The following is a 17,667-nucleotide window of genomic DNA, read 5'->3' on the forward strand; positions in this document are numbered from 1 at the left end:
TTATAAAAATGAGTTATTATTTTATAGCTGGTATAAATATGGTGGATGTATGTTCCAGATCTCCCAGCACAACCCTCAAGCTTGCTGTCCTTGTGTAATTATGGATTTACATGAATGAGGAACAACTTCCACTTTGTATACTTGGAAGACTCAGGTTGACCAGTTGCCATTTCCTTTGTACACGAACTATAGGTCATCTTTGCTTCCTTTAACTAAAGAAGTTGTGGTCAAAAAGAACCCAAGCTCTCTAATACTCTTAGTAACTTCTCCTTCCCCAAACAAAGAGGTTCCTATGAGACAACAGGGATTCTGTGCTCAAACAGAGTGTTCCGGTTATTTTATACTCAGAGAAACTCAGTTTACACAGATGCCCTCTACTGGGAAAAATGATTTTTCTAGATAGAGTGCGTGGTTTATAAATGTCAGGACATGTTTTCAAAAGCAAGAGGGTGAAACCAAACCTCTTTGATGATCATGCTGTTCCCCAAGAACAACAATGTGTGTGAAGGACAACAACAATGTGTGTGAAGGACAACAACAATGTGTGTGAAGGACAACAACAATGTGTGTGTGACTGACAACAACAATGTGTGTGAAGGGCAGGACTGAGCATCCAGGCCAGGTTCTAACCACAGCCTTGAAAGGCTCACAACACTCTGAAGGTGCCAACAGTCCATATCTCTGATGAAGGCATCCCTTTAATACCACTTTCCCTTCTGCTCCCCCATTCTTTTCCTACACCAGTGAACCCTATCACGAAGAGCTTGTGGATCATCTGGACAGCTGCCGGGCTCTGCTTTTAGAGTTTGTGATTTAGTGATCTAGGATGAGGCCAGAAAGCTTGCATCCCTAACAATATCCCAAGGGAATATGAGGCAAACAGTCGAGGGACCAACTACTCTTTGGAACTCCCTACTTTTTCTTTCTTTTCCATACTTCCTTCCAGGCAGTCACACTGGCAAATGCTTTTCAGATGCCTCTATGGGTTAGGCAACCTCTCCTCTGGGATTGCCTCCAGATGACCACAGGATGCCAGTGGTTATCTAGCTCTGTGAGCAGATGTGTCTAAGAGGAGAGCAGGAGAACACAAAAGAGGTGGTGGTGGGGAGCCTTGGAAACAAAATCAACAAAGAAAATAGAGAGTAAGACAGGAGGTGGTAAATGAGACAGGAGTTGTATTGAGATGTGAGCAGAAAGACACACTGGTGAGCACTCTGTTATATACAATATAGCTTCTGCCACAGTCCCCTGTGTTGTTTTCTTTATATTTCCTGACCATATGAGAGTCACAGAGAGGAGTGACGCAACGGCCTGCCATGCTCAGATGTTCCTAACTCTCCATGCCCTGAAAGGTATTGAATCTTAAGAACTACAGTCAAGCAGCTGCTCTCATGGTCAGTATAGGCAACTGTCTCTTCTGTATCCAAGACTCTCACCTTCACAAGTCATCATTGGACCAGGCTCGAACCCCTCCTCACAGGTACATTCAAAACCTCCAACCACGTTCTTGCAGGTCCCATTTCCACAGGGATCGCCCACGGAGCACTCGTCGGTGTCTGCCAGTGATCCGAAGAGGAGATGAAATGAGCGGAGATAAAATGGAGCTAAGGTTCTGATACCACCTTTCATTCTGTCTGAGTTCTTGGATCTGGGTTGTCTTGCTCAGTTCTGTTCTTGCCAGGAGGGCAACCTTCTGACCACTGGCTTATAGTTGGAGTTTGCACTTGCTCAAAGGCAGAGACAGCAAGAGAGATGGACGTCTAGCCCTTACACCACCTACGTGGTTTTCTGCAGCCTGTCCTGGGAGTAGATGTCCTAATAGCTAAAATAAGACTCCTATATGCAACCAGGGGGTTCTGCTGGCTCAAAGACAAAGTCCCCAATTGGCCCCACTTACATCACTACACAAGAAAGCTTACATAGGATGGAGTTTTGCCAGATATAAAATAGAAAACTACCTAAGATTAAATAGAATATATTGGATAAAAAAAAAATTTCAAGTAGATTTTGTTGATTTTGTTAAAACCAGGTGGTTTACATTAGGCAGAAAAAGAAAAGACTAGGAAAAAAAAGAGAGAGAAAAAACATGTTTAGGACATGGTCTTTTTAAACAACTGTGGAGAAAGAAAATATTTTTTACCAAAAAAAAAAAAAATCCCTAAAAATATAGATGCCTCCTAACCCATCCATCTGGAACATCCCCTGTTCTTATTTCTGGCCTAGGCCTTAGGGAGAATATTTTCCCTTGGGAAAGAAAGAACCCTATTTTTAGAAGTAATGTTGCTATTTTAGATATCTGAAGCCCAGGAACACAGTGGGCTCTCCTCAAGGGTCACTCCTAGGAGAGGAGAATCCTTTTGCACACACAGCAGCAGCAAACTGAAGATTCCAAAAAACTAACATCGATAAAATTTGTTCCTGTTTGGTTACTAAATCTCACTTTTAGTCCAGAATACCGCGTCTTCTTTGATTTAATAAAAACAATGGTATCATTGCAGTTTAGAGCTGCCAGGGTAATTAGACACAAACCATTTCATTTGCATAGAAGTACACCCAATGTGGGAGAGGTTGAAAATACTTATGCCCCACCCTTAGCCCGTGCTGCAGTGCTCAGACTCCCTCTCTTTATATGAAGACAGTACTTTTTAACCCGCACACACAGACATTCAGTGTTGACCACACTGTCACAGGAATACTTTGTTAGGGTTCTTGGACACATGTGACTCTAGCTTACAGTGAAGAGAATTAAGAGTAAGTGGTCCACATAGAAGCCATCCTTAGACATTTTAATTAAAGGGCTAAAATATGACACTGAATAGGGTGGGTGGCCTTCCATATTACTAAATATACAAGATGCATAGGAAACTTGGTGTTTTTACATACTGAAAATACAAACTATGGGCACTAACAGTGTATTTTAATTTTCACTAAGAAAATTCTGTTGTCCTTTTCAGTATCTCTTAGGACATGTCCAAGTTAGACTACAAGGGCCATACAAGGAAGGACTGTGCTTGCTTGGTTCACTGCAGTAGCTCTCTACTCAGCACAGGGTGGGGACCAGCTAGCAGTCTAACTGAAGAAGCCCTCAGTGGAGGAGCAGAACTCGACTCCTACCCTGGCTCAGTAAAAGCCAAATTGCTCAATTTTTGCATAAAACAATTTCAAAGGAAGGGACTGAGTCACTACTCACCCACACACTCATTCCCTTCCAGAATATAACCGAAGGGACACTCGCAGCGATAGGAGCCGTCTGTGTTAATGCACTGCCCATTTTTACAGACATCAGGTTCTTTGCATTCGTCCATATCTTAAGTGAAGAAAGAAAAAAACAATAAAAAGAAATCCAAGGTATTTTTCTTAAATTAAAGTTATGTCAGTGTTCAGTAAGTGAATATCTATTATCACAATACAACTATCATACAAATGCTAAGACATCAAATAGAAGAGATTATTTCTCCCAGGTAGATAAGACCCAGAGGAAGGACAAAGAGGCAGGGAAGACATAGCTGGGCACTCACCAACTGCTGAGTCATCGGGGCCCACAATGATCCCACTTCCAAAGGGGCAGATCTGCCGGAAAGCCTCTGTGGTGGAGAGATATACTCATTAGTGGGCAGACCAGAGACAATGACAGCCTTCCCATGCCCCCATCCACTGTGTGGCTGTGGCCACATGCTGCACACAGTGAGAGACACGAACAAGCTGCCCAGAGACAAGGTGACATCACCAAGATTCTCAACAATGTGCCTGTTCTTTGGATGACTCTGATTTATAACATTATTAAAAGAGAAAATAACTACCATGCTTCTCTGGTAAAATATGTTTAAACGGCATTCCAGTTACACTTAGAATTTGATTACCCTACTGACTGTAAGGCTTACACTGTAATGATTCCATGGTCATATGTGCATGAGATCATGTGGTGAGAAACGAGGATGTTAGACTTACCATCTGGCTCAGTGGGGCACAGCTCACAAGGGTCTCCCCAGCCTTCTCCCTTCAGAGCACAGCAGCACTCCTGCTTGGAATGGTTTCTGGATTTGGGTGATGAACACTTCCCACCTTCAAACTTCGCATAGCAGTAGCTCATTCGCAAATCTACAATATAAATCCACAGTACATTCTCGTCGCTTTTCCACTGAATCCTCATTGTATGATAGTAGATCAACGCATTCCCTCATTAACTAGAGCAATATTGCAAAAGTGATTGGAAGCATGAAAGAGCTGAGACTGCTGAAGTCACAGACAGTCGACAATAAGATGGGATGAACAGACTCATGTTACTTTATCCCTTTCCTTCAGTTTACCTGCTACTTCAAAGCAACCTGATAGGAATAGTAAACTGCAAACCTTCCAGTCTCAATAGACTTCCATTAACGATTCCAGGATTGGAACATCCCCAGATAGAGTCATTCAGGAAGAAACCTCTGCAGGATGGCTTCTCTTGAGTGGGTTTTGTACAACTTTCAGCAAGCAAACTAAGGCAGGAGAGCCTCCTGGTTCTAAGACATACTGTCACTCTGTGTCCTATATACTCTGACCAAAGACAACCCCACACCACAACATAGGACAAATGAAGGAGTGGTAAGTGTGTGGACTAGCCAGCTGAGCCACCAGGAGCATTCAGTGAAGTAGCTATTCATGGAATTGTGGGGACAAACTTCAAGTGGGGTTTTCTGCAGACTTTATACTCATGCCCACACAGCTACATCAAATTAAGTTTCCAACAAGTCTGTTCAGTGCGATAGAAAGAGGAAGCAAAAGGAGAAAGAAGGCAGGGCTATAGGTGGGTGTAAGCAGAATAACCTTTCTTTCAAAGAATATATGTATTTCTTTATATTCATTATTGCTCTGGTAACTCCAAGGAAAAGATGATCTCTCTCTTATAAAATGCTCCCGTGTTCCTTGACATAATTTTGGAAGTCAACTGTTCCCGTCCTTATGGATCGGACTGGGTGACTCTGAGAAATGAGCTAATCTAGGGTCTGGAATGTGTTTTTTCAAACCTGACTTCCAGAGCCATGCATTACACTGTGGTTAAGCTCTGCAGATCTGAGGGCTTGCCTCCGCTTCCGTTTTGTACCCTTCCTCTTTCCTGGGTTCTGACTACCTCTGACTTCTGAATTCTCTACTATCAGTTTTCCAGTCCAGAAAGCATACTCCCACAGCAGTATTTGCCACCCAAATATTTACTCTGTGGAGAAATGCCAAGATTTAACTAATTCTTATTTCTTGGGCGACATCTTTTTTCATTTGCTTTATTCTTCAAGTTCTTCGTCTCATCCATTGTTTTGCATAAACAGAGTTGTTTTTACCACTTATTCCTACAGCTGCCCTTAAACTGCTGTCCTTACTCTCAATCCAGTTCAGTGTTCAATCTTCCCCACACTACTCTCTACACCAAAAGGAAATAAACATCTTAGATTCAGACTGAGACTAAAGTCCCAGAGACGTCTGGTGCTTCAAAACCCCATATCAGTGGTTCTGGGTAACATCCTCATTTTATACCCAATAGACGCCTGATTCAATTTGACACCCTGTAAGAAAAATCTCTGTCTCAAAATTTCAGGTGCCAGCCGAGCCTGCACTCAATAGATTTGCTTTCTCAGTCATGTTGTTCCTCTAGGTGAGCTTATCACGCAAAAGCGCCCCGCACTGTGAAACGACACAGTGCTCATGTAGCTCAGGGCTCACCTCAGCCAGCATTCACTAGGATGCCTGCTCACCAGTCCATCTGCGAACAGCCCTTCCTGACCTCTGAAACTTCTCTGGAACTATGAAAGTCATTTTCCCTGCTTGCATTCCTCAGCTCTAGCTGAGGGATGTGGCAGGGTTCTCACAGCTGGGCTGCTTCTTCCTGCAATGTCAGCTTGCCCTGTGACAGGCCTGTGCAAATTGAATTAATAGCCTTGGAGTTTCCTCTGGCTTGCCACATGGGCAGATTCGCACCTGGCTTCTCACTGCTTTTTTTTCCCCGAACGCAGGCCAAGCAAGCCAAAGACACAAATGAAGTCAGGCTCTATGGGGCTGGCCTGGAGCACACAGGCAGATTAGCTACTTGAATCCAGCTGTGCCTCAATCACTACTCTGAAACCCTTGTGGTCATCTGATAGTCCCCTACAAGATCAAACCAACCAGAGAATTTGCATACTTCTGCACTGATCAACTGATAAAATAAAACCATAACCAGACAGAATAATAGTAACAAGAGTTCACAGGAGACTCCGAGACAATAGAACTGTGTCATGCAGTTGCCTGGTTGGTTACTGGTGTGGTTTGGGTGAGCAAACTGGATTTCTATACCAATAAATGGCTTCTCTGGTCTAAAACTTGGCAGACCTCGATTCCAAAGTCATATTTTAGAATCTTAAATTGTTTTCTACACCTACTATTTGGTAATATGAAGCAAATCACACACCAATATAAACAAATAACTAAAAGCACAAAGCAACGAAGGGACATGGACAGAAATTCTAAACTAAGTATCTATGGGCCTTCCCCACCCTGTAATTCATTAAACTCGTTTGTATAAGTATAGCCAGATATCAGTTGTACTGCTTGGGTATGTCTAAACATGTTTCAGGGTTTTATCCAAACATTGTTTTGTGCTTGCCTTCTGAGTCTTTTAAAGTTTTTTTTTCTTTATTTTAAACTTAACCTGACAAGCCCTTGAATATTTTCACCACTGACAGGTATTCAGTTTCTCCAAAGGATATGCATGGGAAAGGTGGGGAGTGGGGGCAGATGATCAGTTTGCATTTTCTCTGTCTGAAGATTTTGGTTTGCACCCACATGCATTTAAGCTGCAGCTTCTGAGGCAGTATCAGTGACTCTTGGGGATGCCCGCTCCCCCAGGAGCCTTTCAGCATCTGTGCTCGTCAGAGGGGTAGAGGTGTAAGTGCCAAGAAAGTTGTATAAGCAACTGAAACTTGATGGATGAGTTTTAAACCTCAAAAGTAAAAATGAACCTTCGGGCATATGGTAATCATTAGACCTGTGGGTGAACGAAACATCTTCCCGTTCACAAAGACTCAGAGCTTTGCCATGTTTAAAACATAAGACCATAACAAATAAACACAGAATCATGAAAGTCCAAAGCTTTCAGAGGTGTTTACCTTGGCACCTTCTTCCAGTAGAGGACAGGGAGAACCCTTCCGGACACAGACATTTGAAGCTACCCTCAGTGTTGCTGCAGGTCCCCAAAGCACAGATTTCTGGCTCTTCAACACACTCATCAATATCTAAAAGAATTATACACATCAGAGTCAGAATGTCACCCAGACAGCTTCGGCCACTGCACCAAGACATACAGCTTCAGTGTGGGAGTTGTTTCAGTGCCTTTGCAACAGGGAAGCGACTGCCTGTGATAGAATTTTGAAGTGAAGTTTGAAAAGTTACTTTTTAACAAGCTTCGCTGTAAAAATGGAATCTCTAAGAGCCTCCTAAGAGTTATAATGAGGAACAGCTCACACACGGAGGTGCAGGGCAGTCACAGACGTGAGCTCCTTACCTGTGAGTGTGTGGCGCCAATCAGAGAAGCTATATGAACACCACACCACACTGAGCTGAGAGAGGCCAGAACTCCAGCACCGCACCTCAGCATCGCACAACCCGAGTCCAATGCTGACCTCAATGAAAGGTGAATTCCCTGCCCTTGCTGATGGAGCCTTCCCAGCACCCCATGCGGTAGCATTCCCAACACCCTATTGCGGCAGCCTTAAAGGCATTACTAAGACAACCCCATCCCAGAAGATGATTCTGATCTTCAAGTCCGTGCTTCTGAAGATATGAAAATCCCTTTCTGTATAGACCACGGCTTCACTTTCATCACAGAGCTAATAGGAACTGGATGCATGTGATTTAAGACCTGTTGTCTTCAGAACATCAATATATCATATGGCCTGTAAGGACTGACCTATTGAGGATTCAGAGTAGTTTGGTTAACCAACGTGTTGTGCCATAAGGGTTTTTCCTAGAGATGCCCAGCTTGTGTATGTTGGCCTGACTGTATAATTAAGTATTCCCTTTCTCTTTCCAAATTATCTGTTTAGGGAATAAAACATGATCGTTCTACTTTTGTGAAAAACAGCCACTCAACTGTAACAAACTCACTCATTTCCTGTGACTTTCAGCTAGAATTTATAGTGAAGAAAGGTCTTTATAGTCTTAAATCTGGGCTGTATTGTCTTAGGTAAAAATTTAAAACGTATATACTAGCTGCCTCCTGGGTCATGTAACTCTTTTGCTTCACATTTGTGTAGCTTTGCCTACAAAGTGAATTTACATGACTTTGTTTCCACCTAAGGGGAAGACAAGAAACCAACTCCAGTATCTTGCCTTACCACTGTAACTATCATGCAACAGATAATCTAGAAATAAGCAATCAAAGTGGTTATTTTCTCACACAATGCAAACTCAGCCTCCTCATCTGTGAACATGTAGTGTATTTGTAGTGTTTTTTTTAGTTGTCATTTTTTGGGTTTATCAATGAGTTTGAACTTCTCTTCATTGAATTATTTCATTCTTAGACTCCTTACACCACTACTTCTCACCTATCCTTTAGTGCTCAAATATTTCCTTTTGGAGACTGCTTTTATTGTTATTATTAATCTTTTGTTATTATATACATATATTTGCAGGTGTATGTGCATAGTGTGTGTGGGGGGTTGGAAGTGTGTGCATGTGTGTGTGTGGGTTTGGAAGTGTTTGCAAGTGTGTGTGTGTGTGTGTGTGTGTAAGTGTGTGCATGTGTGTGTGTCAAGGTCAGAGGTTAACATTGGATGGCTTCCTAGATTATTTTCCATCTTATTTATCGAGACAGGCTCTCTCAGTTGAACTTAAAGCATGCTGGTTTGGCTAGTCCAGCTTGCTAGCTGTTCCAAGGATTCCCTGTCTCTACCTCCCAAAATGCTGGGATTATAGGACAGCCACCAAACTCACTTGGTGCTGGTGTGGGCTCTAGGGATCTCAACTCAGGTCCCTACACTCAGGCCAACTGAGCCATCTCTCAGTCCCCACTTCTTTTTCTTATATTAAAATTTAGCCTGTAGGTGTCATGTTCTAAATAACAGGTACAGATATTATAGAATGGGCACATTTGACTGATCATCTGTGGAGTTATTTTTATTTCTTTGTATTTCAATTCTATTTATTTGGGGGGAACTTCTGTGGTAATCATGAAGTAAACTGAACCAGTCATGGCGGAAAGCAAACAAGTGCTTGTGAGATGGCTCAGAGGTCAATGCCCTTGCCGTCATGATCAGACGTTGATCCCTAAGCCCCACTTGATGGAAGGAAAATACTAACTCCCAGGAGTCATATTTGGATACCCAGCTCACATACATATGCAGGCATATGTGAACACGCATGCACATACATGGAGAGAAACAGATAAAATAAAGAAATGTTTAAAAAAATCAAAAGAGTGTCTTGAGAGATGAGTCTGCAGTTAAGACCACTGGCTGCTCTTCTAAGACAGCCCTGGTTTGATCTCTAGCTCCCACATGGTAGCACACAGTTATCTCCATCTGATGCCCTCTTCTGCCCTCTGTGGGCACCAGTCATGTGCATGGTGTACACACATGCATACAGGCCAAATATCCTTGCACAAAAAAATAAACATAAAAAAAAACAAGAAAAGAAAACATCCAACAACCCCTGTAGGCTTAATTTTGATAAAATGTTTCTACTTAAAATATCTCCTCTGGAATGTGGTATGAATTGGATTTACAATAAAATTTCTCATTAGCAGTATTAAAAAGTAGAGAAAACTCAAGTTCATTGTGATGACTGAAAAAGACCTGTTTAAAGGTAGCAGTGGGAACTATGTGACTTCTTGGGAATCCACTGACTCTAATTATTTATGAGGTCCTTACAATGGCTATTCTTCACATAGAAATAGAAAGGGAATCTGTGCTGAGAGTAAAGGAATGGAATTCTCAATAACTCACAACACATTTCTACCTCTCTATTGCTGAGGACATCATAGACAAGCTACATAACCTCTTTCACCCAACCTTGAATGTGGACACTTAAAGAGCTTACATGGACTCAGGAGCTGTTTTTAGCCGTCAACAATGGCCATTTAAAACCATGTAGTTCAGGAAGACTATCAGTGGGACCAGAAACTGTGCTGAATCAGAGCACCGTGGAAAGAGTTAGGGTCACCAGAGCAGCCTGTGCACAGAGAAAACCAAAGCTCCTAGTGATCAGGACAGGAACTGACTTTTCCTGTCTTGACAGAGTATGAGGTCCTAAGCCATATTCTGTGATTTAATTTTAAACAAACAAACAAACAAACAAACAAATAAACAAAGTAGTCCAAACTAAAAATGCCATCAGAAAAATTTCTGATTTCAGATATTCTAGTCAATGCTCAACCCTACTGGCAGCCCTCACCTTCACATTTGTCATTCTGTAGACTATACCCAGGCGGACAAATGCATCTGTAGGAGCCATCCAAGTTCTGACAGGTTCCAGGTGCACATTTCCCAGGATCCAGAACACACTCATTGATATCTGCAGAGACAAGGAAACCAGAGAGAGATCCCTGTTGGCATAGTGGCCATCGAGCAGTGCAAACTCACTCAAAAGCACTGGAATCAAACCGAAGGAGCACACAGGGCTCATTAAAAGCCACAAGTCTTCCAAAGAGGAAAGCAAAGGCATTAATGCAAAAACTTCCCAAAGGATGTGATGCAGCCACATCTTAGTCTACCTGCAACAAATAGAGTATTCCTAGAGAAGTGTTCTGTAGGACAGGGGTTTTAAAGACACTTAAAAGATTAAGCGAAGTCACCTTTGGAGGGGTGTTTTGAGCAAAATATAATAAATCAGAGCTATTAAGCTTAACATTTAACAGTTAAAATGTTTTCTATGAGTATAACCCAATTTTTAAACTAAGAAGGAAAATGGCGATCTGTATACATTAAAAAAAAAACAAAAACAGTGAGGTTAGAATGCATTCTGTGTTATTCTGTGCTAGGCCTCTGGGGACATTTTCTCCGGACCCGTTTTCCTTCCTTTCTCTTTAATTTGAGGACTTTCATAAGTACACTGCTCTTGCATACATTTCGAGGTCCTCCTTCCAACTCCTCCCCATGCCTCCCCAACACCCCTCTTGAATTCATGACTTCTATATTTTTGTGCCAAACATACACATACACACACACACACACACACACACACACACACACCCCTAAGCTAATTAACATCCCCCTCACTTGCACGAGTTACAGCAGTCCCCTTAGGTTTGGCCTGTCCCTCTCAAGCTCTCAGGGTCTTTGGGAGCTCCTCACTCACCCACACAGGTTCTGCCATCGGGAGCCACCTCATAGCCTTCATTGCACCTGCACTGAAAGGAGCCCACTGTATTGACGCACTGGCCGTTTCTGCAAAGGTTCCCGTTTCCAGTTGCACACTCATCAACATCTGAAAAACAACATCTCTGTTATGGTCCAAAGAAAATGTCAAACTCCCTGCCATCCTTCTGATCTTCGGTGGCCTTTGTGACCTCAGCCAAATACAAGAAACTGCAGTGAAGGTCTGGTTTCAGCCACAGACCCAGCTGGAGGCACCCATCCAAATATAATGAAAAGATTACATTATCATATTAACGCTGGTCATTTGCATGATAAATTTGTAGCAGTTTTGCTTAGACTTTGTATATTTTTGCCTTTTCGCATTTATTATTAAAAAAATTTAATTAGTATACATAGGATTAAGTTTCATCGTGGAATTTTCAAACAAAATTGATTTTATGTAGATTTTCTGCTCTACCCCCGGCTCCCTGTAATCTCTGTTCATCCCCAGACCTCCGTTTGCTTTCATTTCTCTACCATCTCCATGCTTCTTCACCCCCATCTTTCTGGTCTCTTTATTTTAGGGGTTTTTTTTTTTTTTTTTTTTTTTTTTGAGACAGGGTTTCTCTGTGTAGTCCTGGCTGTTCTGGAACTCACTCTGTAGACCAGGCTGGTCCCGAACTCAGAAGTCTGCCTGCCTCTGCCTCCTAAGTGCTGGGATTAAAGGTGTGTGCCACCACTGCCCAGTTAGATTTGATTTTTAAAAGATAAAACTGATTTACTGGATACATAATTCAGATGAAGTCATACTTGCAACTAGGAGTATTTAAAATTAGCTTCTAACTCTATATGGTATTTGATTCATTATTACTTCTTAGGATTCCTTCTCTATATTATTTCTTAGTTTAAAGTAACCGGTTTTCATGCATACACCCTTGCATCTTGCTCACATTCACATTCCTAGTATCCTACCCTCCCAATGGTCCCTTCTTCATCCCAAACATCCTTCCTTCTGCTTCATGTCACATATATGCATGTTTTTTTTTTATAGTACATACATAAAGCTAATCTAGATTCTGCACCTGAGAGAAAATACCTATCATGTCTTATAAGGGGGATGCTATACACTTAATAACTTGTTTATTTGAAGAGAGGGTATAGAGAAGGATCTTAAGCAAGGCTCCCACACTCTTTCTGGATTGTACAATTTACAAAGACTTGCTTTTGTACATTTTAACCTATCTTGAAATTTATTTAACTTAAAATAGATATAGAAATCATAGCTGCTGATACACAGATCAATAAAGGTAACAGAGTTACTAAAGTTGACTTTTAACACGTTGTACTTGATAGTCATGTGACCAACTGTTAGGCAGAAGATTGGACACTGGATACAGATGTGTGACATAGTGACCTCCCGCATACTCACCTATGCAGTCATTGTTGTGAGACAGTATGAAGCCATGGTTGCAGCGACAGTTGAAGGAGCCAATCGTGTTTCTGCAAGTCCCGTTCCCACAGGCGTCTCTCTCACACTCATTTATGTCTAGGAGGAAGAAAGGCCAGAGAGGGAGACACAGTGACTAAACAGGAAAGTAGTTATGTGGTCACTGATGCTGAAGGGCAGTCGTGGCTGCACAGACTCTCCCAGGAGGCTGGAATGTTCTGCCTGATGTCACCAGCCTGGGGAAGCTGAGGTGAGGACCTACATCTTGGAAGTCCCGAGTTTGCTCCGTTGGCGTGTGAAAGGAGGCGAGACGAGGACACAAGGACTGGACAAGACTTCTATTTGCTTCTCAAATTCCCCACCCTTGCCACTTTGCTCAAATATTTTCACTTGAAAATGGAAAAACTTTGGTGTGCATCTGGACCTTCCCTTGGCGGATGTTGGCACACTTCAGCTTACAGGATTCATATTCCATGTTACCCCAAGGTCGTGAGTCAGCAGGCTCTGCTCTGCAATCAGCCACAGAGCTCCCCTCCCCAGTTAAGCTGCCACCTGGGACACGGCTCCTTTCTCCCACCAGTGAGAACTCAGCTATCCTTCTGAACACACCCAAGGGATAAGATGCTGCTCAACTTGGCTCGGTTCAGAAGCGCTGGCATTGTTGGCCCTTTTATTTGTTGGTCCATGACCTTGACTTTTCTCTTCGGCGCATTGTGATGCTTACTCTGGCAATGTACATAGTTTTGCATTTTGCCAAAGCAGCTAGTATCTTTTTTCTATACTACATTACGGGGGAGTAGAAAAGAGGACATGGGTACCATTGGCTTGAAGAGGGAGGCCAGATGGGCCAAGGATAAGGGGAGAGAATGAATGGAAAGAGACACCTGAGGAGCTCAAAATGTAGTGGTCAAAGTCAAGATTCCTTCTTTCAAATTTGGGACATGAATTGTGATTCAGGTGGAAAAGTTATTGCTAGCTCTCCAGTGCCTTGAAGGCAGAGTGAGCACCACATCCAAATAATGAGTCACTGTCACTCTTCAGCCCACTTGAGAATTAGGAAGGCAAGCAAGTCTTTCGTGCTCATCCATAGCCAAGAGAGGGAGATTGAGAAACAGTGAAGCAGATTCTTGTGGCGATGCAAGGAAGGGTGAGCCACCCTGGGATGAGCCAGGATGATTAAGGAGGAGATTAAACATTGCTCATGGGTGAACCTAGTTATAGCCAAAGGCAAGGGCTTTAAACAGGCACTGTAGGCTATTCTTCTGATATGTTTGATTCATGGGCTTAAAGACCCTCAAAGGCCTAATGCATGCAACCTTAAGTCAGAAAAAAAGGACTGTTGGATGTTTGTGAAGCACTCCAACAGTACCAAAAGGTGGATCAGTGTGTACACTCTTACCCATGGACTGGATGTGCACACTCTCATGCATGGACGGATGCATACCCACCCACCCATGGACTGATGCACACCCACCCACCCATGGGCTGATGCACACACACTCACCCATGGACTGATGCACACCTACCCACCCATGGACTGATGCACACACACTCATCCATGGACAAATGCACACACACTCACCCATGGACTGCTAACCACATACTCACCCAAGCACATGGTCTGATCCACATTTGTTTTGAAGCCAGTGTGACAAAGGCAGTAGAAGCTTCCCACGGTGTCGATGCACTGGCCATGACTACATATATTCGGGATTTCTTGGCACTCGTTTCGATCTGTAAACCAGAAGCGTCTTAGGTGGAACACTGCACATTTGCATATTTTCTTAGATGGAGACTTAGAACATAAAACGACTGAACAAATTATCTCCAGGCGTTGCTCTCAGAGATAATCCTAACTCGAAACTGAGGTAGTGAAGCAGACACTGGCGTTCTCTCTAGTTTTCCCTTTGAAATTGGTCAGATCTTACTCTCAGAGCATTAGTACCAGGTGACCCAAAAGGAGACAGCTCCCTCTGCCAAAGGTATCTTGAAAGAGGAAAAGTAAAACTCAGAATACGGAGAAGTGCTTTGTACAGCGCCTAAACAGCATCACATGGAACTGATATCTCTAGGTTTTGGTACCAAAGATCATGGGCAAAGACTTCGGGGCTTCTTTGGAAAACTGATAGAAAAGTCAAAGCTATCATGCTGAAATGGGACACTGCCGTAACTGCATAGATGCTCAGAGTTGGCCTTACTCCTTTGCTTCACTCCTTCAGCTTTCATCCCACCTGGTTTAGTGGGAAATTCAGGCTGCTTATCTTCTGGGTCTACAGAACTGCTACCTCAGAGCAACGGGGCCTAACTGTGGCAGACATCATGGCTATCTCCAGGCAGTAGCCAGCAATTGAGACACTGTTTCTAAGTCTCAAGTGTAGGAGGGATTGGGGTTACACTGCCCCAAAACTGTGGCTAGTCTACATAGAAAACAGTTAACAAATATCACCATTCTCCTTTGAGAAAAACATTTAAAATGAAGAATGGGTGGGCAAAGAAGAAGGGATTTTTATCTTTTACGATCAGAAAAGGGAGCTTCCCTTGAGAAAGGTCGGTCACCATCTAACTGTCTAAGAGACAGACTTTTAGTTCCCAGGGGAGCATGTCTGAGGTTTCCTGGGGGAATTTGAAACAGGGACAGGATCCCAATCAGAGAAAGGAGAGATCATAAGGCAGTGGCTGGGGATGTCGCTGGGAAAGGCATTTCTACAGGGATAGGATTTGCTACTGAGGTCAGACTGGCAACTTGAGCACCACCATCAACAGCAATGTGGAGCTAGGACCACTGTGATTTGGAGTTTTGTATGAATTCAAACCTCATAGGACGATATTTTCGTTTTCAATACAGGCAGAGAGGAATGTTTTGCAATCTGTCTAAAAGCTACCAGGATGAGACGAGTGCTTAAAGTGGTTTAAAATGGTTTTAGGGTAGGATGTCAGCCTGGCATGGTAGCCACCAGCTGTAATCTCAGCACTGTGGAGCTAGGACAGGGGGAGTGTGAACTTGGGCCAGCCTGAGCTAAAGCGTAAGATCCTGTCTCAAAATTCAGCAACAAAACTGAGATGGGAATGAAGTCATTTCTAGGATAAAATACCAGGCTTTCCCTGACAGCCCCAGAGGCAGCTTAGGTTAACATCCTGTGGGAAAAGACAGAAGGGCTTGAGCCATAGTTGTAGCTGATTGTCTTTCGCTGATCTATAAATGGCCCAACTTAGTGGCCAGAGCAAATGGTCTACAATGGCACACTCAGGGCAACCAGCCAGTCTTTATTTTAACTGGCCACCTTTCACCCAGCTCCAAAGAAATAAAACTTGAAAGTAAAAAGCAGGAAAGTGGCGTTCAAGCCCAATGTCACTGGGGGACTGTGCTTCGTATCTGCCAGGGACTCATTTCCCCTGTTCTTTATCTTTACTTTTGGGAAAATTTCAGCTCTGTTGAAGGAATGCTAAATACTCACACACGCTCCCTTAAACTTAACCAAACAAATCTTGGTTGGCAAAGTGGTTTTTTTTTTTTTTGTTCTGTTCTTATACCCTCTTCCTACCAAGGTTTCATTAAACAATGGAAAATATCCTGCAGAGAGCAACACACTTCCTACCACTTAATCACAGTTGACCAAGAGAGCCAAGGCAAACCTGAGCATGGTTCCTCTCGTGTTGTTTCATTCACAAGCGCATAAAAACCCAGGAAACTCACTTGGAAGTGAACCCTGAGCAGGGCAACATACTCTTAAAAGTACAATGTAACTGTAATGAAGCATAGGTGAGGGCCCATCCGAAGTATTAGTTTGCCTCTGAGCTCTAACACAAGGGACTTTATTTTCATGCCACTAGCTAGAAAAACTCTTAGATGTTGACCAAATGTATGGCCACTGTGAGTGGACAACGTGCTCTCTTCTTTATATCACACCCTGGCAAAGTGGGCAGCAGACATTCCTAACCTCTGCTTGCTGTAGGTACTGTGGAGGTAATGAGATGGTCAAGATTTGCTTATTTACTGTCTTCAGGGAGTCATTTTCATCAGTAAGATGTTTAGGAAGACAAGGGTGTGGTGGGTGTGTGTGTATCTTTTAAATCTATTTATGCAGGAAGATCTACTCCAACTCAAGTAAAGACATCTAGCACAAGTAGAAGATATGATGAAAACCTTCCCTGTCTACATTATGCAGAAGCTAATAATAATGATCCTCCTCCTCTCCTTGCTCCTCCTCTTCCTCTTCCTCCTCCTCCTCCTCCTCCTCCTCATCATCATCATCATCATGAACACTGATTAGAGGACTGTGGGCTTGTATATGTGGGTATTTCTGGGTGGGGTAGAGATAGAGAGACTCATTTGTGTAAGTGACCTCTTTTTTGCTTTGTGGATATTTCATTTATAAGGAAGGCAAAAAGCTAAGTGTTTAGCTATTTTAACAATTTTCCTATTTTTTCCTCTTTAGATACTTTGAGTTTTCCAGCCTACATCCTCACTTCTATTCCTTAGCCTTAGAATCTGTAAAGAAGTGCAGATTCAGGATTGTGATAGCAATGGCCTCTGAGTGGGTGCTACGTACCGTTGCATTGACCCGTGGAGGTAAGGCGGTAGCCGGGCTTACAGTCACAGCGGTAGCTGCCTGCAGTGTTGATGCATTCCGCATTGCGCTGGCACACGGGGCCGTTCTGACACTCGTCGATATCTGCAAGCAGAAGAGAGTTTATTTCAAGGAAGAATAGAGTCTAGTGTTGAGTTGGCAATACATATGTTCTTACAATGGCTCAATCTTTTGAAAAGACAGCAATGGGTATTTATAACAGACTTATTCACAGTGGCAAGACCTTGAAAGAAGCCAAGATAACCCTCAGTGGGTGAATGCACCATAAATACACTGTGGTATATTAAGATGGTAGAATATCGGTCAATATTCTAGTGAGCTGGCTAGCTAC

At 42.9% G+C, this 17,667-nt stretch overlaps 1 protein-coding gene across 1 annotated transcript in view; it reads right to left on the reverse strand.

Moving 5' to 3' along the window:
• Positions 1 to 17,667, reverse strand: part of Fbn1 (fibrillin 1) — a 216,561-nt gene that overhangs the window by 17,405 nt on the left and 181,489 nt on the right. Inside the window, exons 45-54 of the mRNA XM_021193426.2 lie at positions 17,298 to 17,420; positions 14,356 to 14,481; positions 12,730 to 12,846; positions 11,302 to 11,430; positions 10,399 to 10,518; positions 7,116 to 7,241; positions 3,949 to 4,098; positions 3,519 to 3,584; positions 3,191 to 3,307; positions 1,437 to 1,556 (exon numbers count right to left, since the gene is read on the reverse strand). Coding sequence (XP_021049085.1) covers positions 1,437 to 1,556; positions 3,191 to 3,307; positions 3,519 to 3,584; positions 3,949 to 4,098; positions 7,116 to 7,241; positions 10,399 to 10,518; positions 11,302 to 11,430; positions 12,730 to 12,846; positions 14,356 to 14,481; positions 17,298 to 17,420 — 1,194 coding nt within the window. The remainder of the gene's footprint in view (positions 1 to 1,436; positions 1,557 to 3,190; positions 3,308 to 3,518; positions 3,585 to 3,948; positions 4,099 to 7,115; positions 7,242 to 10,398; positions 10,519 to 11,301; positions 11,431 to 12,729; positions 12,847 to 14,355; positions 14,482 to 17,297; positions 17,421 to 17,667) is intronic.

Source organism: Mus pahari, chromosome 3, assembly GCF_900095145.1.
Source record: "Mus pahari chromosome 3, PAHARI_EIJ_v1.1, whole genome shotgun sequence".
Classification (NCBI taxonomy): domain Eukaryota; kingdom Metazoa; phylum Chordata; class Mammalia; order Rodentia; family Muridae; genus Mus; species Mus pahari.